The sequence below is a fragment of the Emys orbicularis genome, chromosome 19 (genome assembly GCF_028017835.1).
Source record: "Emys orbicularis isolate rEmyOrb1 chromosome 19, rEmyOrb1.hap1, whole genome shotgun sequence".
NCBI classification, from domain to species: domain Eukaryota; kingdom Metazoa; phylum Chordata; order Testudines; family Emydidae; genus Emys; species Emys orbicularis.
The window spans coordinates 409,283-419,668 of NC_088701.1; the positions used below are offsets into that span (position 1 = coordinate 409,283).

The following is a 10,386-nucleotide window of genomic DNA, read 5'->3' on the forward strand; positions in this document are numbered from 1 at the left end:
CTCCTTTGTAGACTGATTGATGAGAGGAGCTAGGTAGTATTAATTATTTATTATCACCACAGTGCTCAAGGGTGGCAGGGCAGCAACAGCCCCCCAGCCAAATAGTTTTACTGTTAGGCCCGTAATTTGCAGCCTGTTCAATTTCTTTTTTTAGTGTACAATGAAGAAAGGACAGAAAGCGCAGGAGACAGCAAAGGAAGCTGGCTTTATGCTGAGTGCCACTTTCCATTTAGAGCGCTCTGCTGTGGGCTGAAGTGCACCATCTGGTGCATACAGGTTGTAACTACAGCTGGCTGTAAATTTTCCATCAAGAGTTTTATTTTTGGATGGAAAATGTATTTTTTGACAAAATGGACATTATCTTCCAAGATATCTTTTTCAATATTTTTTTGGGGGGAGGGATGTGCAGGTAAAATCGTTTGGTTATAAATGGAAAGTGTTTGGTTTTTGTTGGCTGAAAAACAATTATTGGGGGGGGAGGGTGGTTTCAATAACTTCCCCCATATTTTTCAAAAACAAATGTTGACAAAAATGAAGTTTTTCACAGGGAACTAATTTCCAGACCAGCTGCAGCTGAACCAAACCATATCTGATTTAGAGAGATGTATCTGTCACCGTCCCTCGCAGGAGACTTTTCCGACCACCAGAATTATCTGACCCCAGGAGCTTTCCCCGTGTAGGGAATATAAGAGTCACATGCCACAGAGAGAGAATTCATAGGGGAAACAGCACCAGGGTTTGGAGGGTGGGGGAAGAGACCTCAGAGTTGTGCAGGGGGGCTGGAACAATGTGTATTGTGGGGTGCTTAGAGCCATTGAACCCAACTGCCAACCTGCATATAATGGAAACCGCAGTAAGCCAGGGGGTGTGGGAGCACCCCTTGTCCCAGCACCTATGGAGCTGTGGAGTTAACAAATCCACAGAAGCTAACAGAGCTGCAGAGGCGGCCATTAACTCTGAATTTATATAGGAGCATTAGAGGATTCACATCCGAGAGGGCCACTGCCCCAGCTAGTCTGGGATCACCCCCATCTCATACCAAGGGTCCATCTATTCCGTTAGTGGCCACGGCTCATTGCTTCAGAGGAAAAACTGACCCTCCCCTCTGCCAATATAACTAGCGCTACAGAGGGAAAGAATTTCTTCCTAATCCCCACTATGATTCCTCTAACTCCACGATCAGAGCTTGCAGAGATGGCTATAAATGCTATTAACGGGCACACCCCGTTCCTAGGGACTGTGCCTGACTCCCTGAGGGCAGGGAATCACACATTGGATAAATCTGTGTTTGCTCTTATCGATCCTAAATTGGCTACTTGCCCCCTGATTGCATCAAACTTTGCCCTGTGCTCTCATTATGCCACCTGCTAAAAAGAGGGAGGGCTCAGATCGCACTGCGGCCTCTTGTGGTTTTCAGCAGACACGGCACATTATTTTCCTGTAACTTTCTACGTGCATCCACGCGTGACCCACAAGTCTGCGGATGTTACCGAGGTGCCCAACCCACAGAGGACACGAGTCTGTTACAGCCAGAGTTGATTGAAAAATGAAAACAGATGCAATTTGGGGGTGGGGGGGGTTGGAATGGATTTTGAAAATTTGGTTATTTTTGAAAACTTCACAACTTTTCATTTAAAAAAAAAATTTTTTTACCCAAAATTTTTGGTTTCAAATTTTTCCCATTTTCACCCTTTCACCCTCTTTTTTTCATTTAGTGGCATGGAGATGGGGAGTAAAAACCCCAGACCATTTTGAAAACTCATTTTTAAAATTTGGTTTCAAGAAGGCAACTTTTCAACAATGTCTTTGTTTGAAAACATTTTTTTGGATCAGCCCTAGGCTCACGCTGTAGAAGTGCAGACTTTTAGCATCGGAGGTCCATTCTGGGTCCTCCCCAGGATACGGACCCAATGGCTGAGAGAGACCCATGGAGGAACTGACCGGAAATGGACACACAGAGAAAGGGAATATAAATTAAGAACAGAAGAGTGGGGGGAAAAGTAAAAAGATTAGTATGATGTTGACAGCCTCAAAGTACTGGACCTTGGCTTGCATCTCTGTCACCACCAGGAGGCAGCGCTGGCTCTCTGCACTGACCTGCAGGTCCAGGCAGTGTGGCTGGGAGGTGGCTTTGGTCCGGTCTGCTCACGGAGGTGCAGGCTTTTCACAGATGTAGTAGCACTCGTATGTGCAATGCACGTCATTCCACTCCCCGTAGGTCCAGACGTGTGCACAGTCCTCATTCTGGTCGCTGTCGTTGGGCTCCCCCTCCTTCCAGTACCTAAACACAGTGGTGCTACAGTTGGAGGGGCAGGAACGGGGTGCAGGGGACAGAGCGGGGTCAAAGCTGGAGGTGGTCCTGAGCTGCACATAATGGGGATTTGAAGCCGGCGTGTCCTGGAGTTAGGGGGACGCTCGGCTCAGAAACTGAAGCGTAGGCCCATTGCTGGTGAAAACCATCAGCCTTACACACCATGGAAAGTTGGACATCAACGCCCCATGCGGCTTCCCATGACCTGATCTTACCCCGCTGTGGCCCAGCCCCATGCCTTCGGGCTCTCTCCACAGACACAGAGGCTGTTTCTGCAGCAGGAGGCCTGCGGCATTAAGGAAGAGGGAGAGCAATAGCCAGCAGGGGTCGGCCCCGCACTCACGTAAAACCAGTTGTGGAGTCGCTCCCGTCGATCCATTTCCACTCCCCTTCTGAGTTCTGGTCTGAGAGGCCGATCCAGAAGCGCTGGTTGCGTGTCCTGTACATGATAAAATTCTGCGGCCGGAAGTGGGGTGGGGGAGGAAGCACAGAGTCATCTCCTTTACCAGGATCAGCACCATTTTACTCTTCATTTGCATCACAACAGAAGCGGGGCTGGTGGAGCCGTGTCTATGCGATGTGTAACACACCCCACAGGGCTCTGTCACTACATACATCCAGGGACCCATAACAGAGCATGTACCACACAGGGCCAGGGCCTCACATCCCCTTTATGTGGCTGGCACAAAGAGCACAAAAGCCTAGGACTGCTAATGGAGTTGCTCCTTCAGCTCAACTGGTAGAAGCCTGTCCTTTCAGAGGTGGTGCTGCCATGTTCAATTCCCACCGGCCACCCACAACAGAGAGTTGTTACACGTGTAGCATTGGGAACCCACAGAAGGGTGATGCAGAGGTAGCTGGGGGAAGCAGCTAGTTCCTGTGGGTGCTAAGAATGCGGGAATGACAGAGAGGCCTTGAGAGAAGGCAAGCCATGAGAAAGAAGCTCAGAGGTTTTCCATCCAGACTCTCTCGTCTTTACCTGCTTGGTGTGGCTGTTAATGATGGCCAGGCGTGAATGCTCCTCCTCGCACAGCACCTTCGCCCTCTGCCAAGATGTCTCACGCAAGGAGAAGTAGTAACATTTCCCACTGAAGTATTCCCATTCCCGGGCCTCAGGTCCGCACGGGAACACTGGGAAAGGGAGGGACCAGCAGTCAGAGACACCAAGTGGGGTAGGTCTACCCTGTCCCGTGTAGAAATGACAGCACAACCCCAGCTCTGCAAGGACCTGACTTCCAAGGCAGCGGTTATTGCTGGAACTGTCCAGTCACAATACTACAGGGGTTTGCTTCTGCCTAACAAATAGAAGAAAGCTGGGGCCCAGGCTCCAAAGCAAATAAATAGTTCAGAAGCCGGGATCCCCTGTGTGCAGCATGAAGTGAGCCAAGGAAAATCAGAAGAGGTAATGCCCCCAAATTGCTGCTAGGATCCCTGGTGCTAGAGACTGAACAGATACCCTGCAACGAAATGATCACAGCAGGGAGCAGCAGCTGTGGCCAGAAGGAGCGAGGGCAACCCAGGGAGGTGGGCAGAGCAGAGGGCAGGGGAGGGAAGAGGAACTGGGAAGGAAGAGGCTCGTATAATGGGGAGGGCACAGCAGAGGCAGCAGGAGCCAGGAGCTGAGGGGGGCATAGGGCAGTGCCCTGTACTTACGTTTGAAATCGTTGCTGGAATTATTCCGTTTCACTTCATTGCGCATTTCATTAAGTTGTGAAGAGAGCATTGAAACTAAAATCGGGGGGTGGGGGGGAGGGAGAGAGAGAGAGAGAGCACACACATGCCAGGTTATCTGACCCTGCTGCCACCCTGTTATGTCTGAGAGGCATTGAGTCATCTTTGGGTTTCAACACCCTTTACCCAGTGAGCTCACCAGCACTTGTGTGTGCTAGAAACGCCTTCCAAAGAGGCTTATTTAATCCATGGGGAAAGCCAAAACCATGCCCTTACAGCCAATCACAGGGCAAGGTGATCTGGGCACCTTAATGCACTAATTCTCCCGGGTTTACAACCTGGTTCAGCCTGGAATAGGAAGCAGGATTTAACAGGTTTGGTGGGAAACAAAAACACCTTGGGATACACAAAGGAAAAAACTGCCATTAGACAATCCCCACTGGGCACCAGAAATTCCAAGCAACCGTGACCTGAACCAAAGGCACCAGGGGAGAAAGGGGCGGGCGGCTTTGCAAAGGCTGCGGTGGGTGTTTCCAAGGGTTTGTCCCCCAGAGTAAGCGTTGGTGCACTAGGGTAGCTATGCTGTCGTAGCGGTGCTGGCGTGAAAGGTGACTAGAGATTTGCATAACATCAGTGCAAAAATCCAAGCACAGAAAAGTCCTAACATGAAGCTCTGAGGATCCGCCTGGCCCTGGGGTTATGGCCACAAGGAGGCTAGGACGTGGCTCCCTTTTGGGTTGGTGAGTGCTGACGAAGTAACCCTCTTGCTAGTGCTCAAGCTGCCAGCTACGTCCGGCAGAACATCCCCAGCACCAGCAACAAGACCTCAGTGTGAGGCAGTGGAAGGGTTAAACAAGTTTGACCTAATTTATCACCCTCCGCCCCCTCTCAGCCCAGCAGGCTCCCTTTGAGCAAGGCTTTCATTTACCTGATTGATGAAGATAATCAATAGAGCACATTCTGTAACAATGCTAGAGCATCACACCTTCACCTTCACCTGCCTCCCTCACCAGGTAGAGAACAACATACAATACCACCCCCACTTTGCAGCTGGAGAGAAAGGGACACACCGAGAGGGCGAGGGCCCTGCTCCCGAGGTGGACAGGCAGGGGACACGGTTGGCACTCAGGAGACTGGATTCTATTCCCTGCTCTACCCCTGGCCTGCTGGGGGGGCCTGGGCAGCTGCTTCCTCTCCCACCCTGTGTCAGTTTAACTGCGAGCTCTGACAGGCAGGGGCTGGCTCCGTGAGTCCGCGCAGCACCCAGCGCAGTGGGGCTCTTGGATGAGCTCTCTGCCGCTGGCAAGACAAAGAAGAACAAGGACCCAGAAGGAGACAGTATCAGGGTTTGACCCCAGGGCTTCTGAGCACACAGACCCCACGGGGTCTCTCTGAGTCCCCCCAACTTCCTTCCTCATTAATGACGTGAAACGTTTCATCTCCCGAAGGCCCCACGCACGGTACCTCTGGAGAGCGACACCGCAAACAGGATGAGGATCAGCAGGTAAGAAAGCGCCAGCAGCACGTAGACTGGGCGGGAGGATCTCAGCTTCTGCCGGAGGTAGTTCCTGTCTTTAGAACAGAAGAAAGACTGTGAAGGGTCACAGATTGACAGGTTTGGCAGCGGCTTTGCAGGAAGGTCCCATTTATAAAGGGTTAATACATGATTAACCCTAAATTAGATGGTTAATTGCTTGGTGTAGAGGTCGATAGGGCATTTATAACTACAACTTACAGCTATCTATCAGGTTTTTCTTCTTAGCCTCACTGCGGTAGTGCCTGGGAGCCCTGATCCTGGATCAGGACCCCAGCGTGCTGGGCACCGTACAAACCCAGAACAGAGACGGGCCCTGCCCCAAACAGCTTACAAGCGTCTCACCATCCACGAGACACTCCTCTCATGACTGTAATGTGCTTGTAATGGCTGGTAATAATCACAAACAATGGAAGGGTTTAAGCTTCCATTCAGACTGTGACCAAGTATCTAGGGTTACAGTTTTGTTTCGCACGTGCCCTCTAGAGGATTATTTCCCCCCCATCATTAAGTGATGTTTAACAAACATTCCAATTTCATCCCAGGGAAATTAGGCCTGTCACTCAGCCTTTGGAGAGTGGCTGCACATTCTGGTCGTCATGTCCGGTTTAAGACAACTTAAGGGGGACTCCGGTTGTCAGACAATGCTGAGTGCCTAAACAACCCAGCCCCGCTAAACAACTCAGCCCCTCTGAGGCGTCTCGAGTTGGACACTCGCAGACCTTTCACAATACCAGGGCCCACGAGTCTTAATTCAAAGCAATAACATCTCTACAGTGGGAGAAAGGCCACTTCCTTCTGTCACCTGCCAACAAACTATTTCCCTTTCATTGAAAAGCATAAAATACAGCTCCCAGCAGGGCCAGCATCCTCATCCCAAACAGCCCAGCACAATTAGCACTAATTAGCCTGCCTGTCAGAGCAGAGAGGCCAAAGACTGAATTGGCCAGAGATGCTCATCTCCCTTCTCACAGGTCAGGGTAAGGAAAGACTTCTCTGCTGCATCCGTCCAGCAGCAGCAGAGAGAGCAGACTCCTAAGAATGGCCACGTTGAGTCAGACCAATGGTCCAGCTAGCCCAGTGTCCTGCCTTCCGATGGCAGCCAGTGCCAGATGCTTCAGAAGGAGTGAACAGAACAGGACAATTATCAAGTGACCCATCCCATTGTCCAGCCCCAGCTTCTGGCAGTCAGAGGTTTAGGGACACCCAGAACACTGGGGTTGTCCCCTGGCCATCTTGCCTAATAGCCACTGATGGACCTATCCTCCATGAACTTATCTAATTCTTTTTTAACCCAGTTATACATTTGGCCTTCACAACACCCCCTGACAATGAATTCCACAGTTGACTGTGTGTTGTATGAAGCAGTACTTCCTTATGTTTGTTTTAAACCTGCTGCCTGTTCATTTCATTGGGTGAGCCCTAGTTCTTGTGTTACATGAAGGGATAAATAACACTTTCTCATTTTCTTCACACCATTCATGACTGGATAGACCTCTATCATATCCCCCTATTAGTCATTTATTTTCTAAGCCGAACAGTCCCACTCTTTTTAAGCTGTTTTCATATGAAAGCTGTTCCATATTCCTAATCATTTTTGTTGCTCTTCTCTGTACTTTTAAGAATTCTAATATATCCTTTTTGAGATGGGGCAACCAAAACTGCATGCAGTATTCAAGGTCTGGACATACTATGGATTTATAGAGTGGCATTATGATATTTTCTGCCCTATTATACACCTCTACCCCGATATAACGCGACCCGATATAAGACAAATTCGGATATAAAGCAGTGCTGCGGGGGGTAAAGCGGTGCTCCGGGGGGGCGGGGCTGTGCACTCCGGTGGATCAAAGCAAGTTCGATATAACGCAGTTTCACTTATAACGCGCTAAGATTTTTTGGCTCCCGAGGACAGCGTTATATCGAGGTTGAGGTGTATATCCCTTTGCTAATGGTTCCTAACATCCTGTTATCTTTTTTGACTGCTGCTGTACATTGAGCAGATGTTTTCAGAGAACTCCCCACAGTGACTCCAAGATCTCATTCCTGAATAGTAAGAGCTAATTTAGACCTCATCATTTTTTATGGATAGTTGGGATTCTGTTTTGCCACGTGCATTACACTTTGCACTTCTCAACATTGAATTTCATCTGCCATTTTCCTGCCCAGTCACCCCGTTTTGTGAGATCCCTTTGTGTCTCTTCCCAGTTTTTGACCTATCTTGAGTAATTTTGTATCCTCTGCAAACTTTGCCACCTCACTGTTTACCTCCTTTTCCAGAGCATTTATGGATATGTTGCACAGCACTGGCCCCAGTACAGATCCCTGGGGGACCCCGTTATTTACTGCTTTCCACTTTGAAAATTGACCATTTATTCCTACCTTTTGTTTCCTATCTTTTAACTGGCTACTGATCCGTGAGAAGACCTTCCCTCTTATCCCATGACTGCCCATTCATCTGGTCTTGAGACCCGTTTCTCTGTTTCCTCCCGTTCCTGAGATATTGGATGGAAGGGAAGGAAGAGGGCTTACCTCTAAAAATGTGCAGCTCATCTTGAAGCCTGTCCTTGTCCATGCTGTCAATGATGCCTGAGAGGCAGAGGTGACTTGAAATGGCATTAGAACATGGCAAAGTGGAACCCTGCTCACTGGAATATCTAGAATAGAGAATTCACAATTCCACTGGGAATGTTAAATCCAGAGGTTAATGTATAACCTGCAGTGCTCACACCATGTCCCAGGCAACTTGCCCTCTAGCCCTGGCCGTTTGGACTGCTTCCATTTCAAACGTGGTCCTGATAACTTCTCTGCTCAAACAGATTAAAAGGTCTCGGCTGGCCAACCAGCTCATTCTTTCTATTCAAAACTCTCTTGGTCAATTTTAAGTTGTGCAAGAGCAAAAATACAAGATGCCTGGTTCCTGAAGCTGCTCCCCTCATGCAGGTAAGAAAAACCCCAGCTTGGTCACAAAAGCAGGGTTTGGAAAGCAACAGCTCAGAACCGTCTTTCTGGAAGAAAATCACAGCACTCTTGACTTTGGAAAGCAGTTGCTAAGCACTCACAGAATTGTTCCACACAGAACCGGCGGTGTCCCAGTGGATATGCTTACACAAGAAGATAAAATGGATCCCAGGCTGATCATTGTCCTACAAATATATGTATTATGGAGCTATAGTCCTTACTTTGTAATTAAAGCGTTTTCAGTTCTAGGTACCCAATTCCCCTGCCCCTTGTGCAGTCATTTAATTTGGTGCAACATGCAATCAGATCAGAACGGTAGTGTTTTGCACTCCCTTTGCACTGGTATAAAAGCCTGCACAAAGGGGCAGGATAAAGGAGAATCAAGTCCTAAGTGCTCTTTCAACCCCTTTTCCAACTCTCAAAAAAGCTTCATTTGAGCCCAAAATCTCACGTGCTTAGTAAGAGTCTCATGGTAATTTGTAATGTTTGAGGTCACGCAATGTTTTCGAATGATGGAACTTGGAAAAACAAGTAGCTTTTCACTGTGAGGTCTCAACTGTCACTTGTCTCCTAACTCCAAGACATCTTGTTGCAAAGACGTTGGGTTTATTTTACACCTCGGTGTCCAGTACAAACACACATGGGCCTCAGGTCATCTTTCCGGAATAATTTTTAAATAAATCTTTACTGATAGAACTAAGGCACAAATGGCAGTTAGGTGCCTAAATGCCTTGCACAGGCAATAGGACAGTGGTTCTCAAACTTCTGTACTGGTGACCCCTTTCACATGGCAAGCCTCGGAGTGTGACTCCCCCTAATAAATTAAAAACACTTTTTAATATATTTAACACCATTATAAATGCTGGAGGCAAAGCGGGGTTTGGGGTGGAGGCTGACAGCTCGCGACCCCCCATGTAATAACCTTGTGACCCCCTGAGGGGTCCCAACCCCCAGTTTGAGAACCCCTGCAATAGGAGGAGTTATTTGTCTACCCATCACTTGTGCCTTTAATAATCTCGCCCCTTGAGAAATCTTGGGAGGTTTGTTTGAATTCTTCCATTTTTTTCTGTGCTGTATCTCACTGTAAAATTTAACTGCTTCCAGCTAAGTCACAATTCATCTGGTGAATGTTTTATATTCATTTAATGTTGCTGTCCAAACACAATTATTGATGTAATGCTCATTAACATATGGCTATATTTGTGCTGTTTATATTAGCCATTATTTGTACTATGATAGCACTCAAAGATCCAGTCTGAAATAGGAACCTTTCTATGCCAGGTGACGTACAGACATGCACAGTAACTTGCCCTCATAGCTTTCGTTCTAAACAGACAAGGCACACAACAGGTGGGAGGGGAAACAGAGGCAGAGAGAAGGAGAACTGACTTGCCCAAAGTCATATAATGCTCACATAGACTAAACAGTGGTATCTACAGTCTCAGCAAGTTGCCATCACAGCCCTAGGACTCCTGTGATACCCAGACTCCATACATTAATGCAGCTGAACGGTTAGTACATGATAGTTAGTACATGAAAAGTAGAATTGCTGTTCCCTTGCCATTCCATGCTTCGTACGTGCATGTTCCGCAGGTGCCCTGGGATAAAAAAATCTCAGTTCAGAAACTGGCAAGTTGGGACTTACAAATATTAAATTACACTGTTCAGCACACAGTGCTGGCGGACTGCAAACATCCCAGTGCTAACAACCGTAGAGAACATTTTGATTCCAGCAGGGGGGCTGGAACAATGTTTATAGCGGGGGTACTGAGAGACATTGAACCAAACTGTAAACCCTGTATATAATGGAAACCACTTCAAGCTGGGGGTGTGGCAGCGCCCCTAGTTACCGCACTTACAGATTCCAGAGTCCCAGCCTGGCCCCATCGAACTGTGGTAAGAGCTTGAC

The 10,386-nt window shown here is 48.2% G+C and overlaps 1 protein-coding gene across 1 annotated transcript; it reads right to left on the minus strand.

Annotated features, from left to right (window-relative positions):
* Nucleotides 1–2,145: 2,145 nt before the first annotated feature.
* Nucleotides 2,146–8,091, minus strand: LOC135891502 (hepatic lectin-like). Its single transcript, XM_065419044.1, has 6 exons — nt 8,049–8,091; nt 5,447–5,554; nt 3,965–4,039; nt 3,291–3,442; nt 2,655–2,767; nt 2,146–2,281 (listed from the first exon to the last, which is right to left on the minus strand). The coding sequence occupies exons 1-6, from the start codon at nt 8,089–8,091 to the stop codon at nt 2,146–2,148; spliced, it is 627 nt and encodes a 208-aa protein (XP_065275116.1).
* Between the last annotated feature and the right edge of the window lie 2,295 nt (nt 8,092–10,386).

Coding starts and splice junctions, on each gene's coding strand:
- LOC135891502 (XM_065419044.1), bottom strand. CDS start 8,091: ATGGACAAGGACAGGCTTCAAGATGAGCTGCACATTTTTAGAG. Junction 2,768..3,290: donor TTAACAGCCACACCAAGCAG/GTAAAGACGAGA, acceptor TTCCGGCCGCAG/AATTTTATCATGTACAGGAC. Junction 2,282..2,654: donor GACTCCACAACTGGTTTTAC/GTGAGTGCGGGG, acceptor CACTGTGTTTAG/GTACTGGAAGGAGGGGGAGC.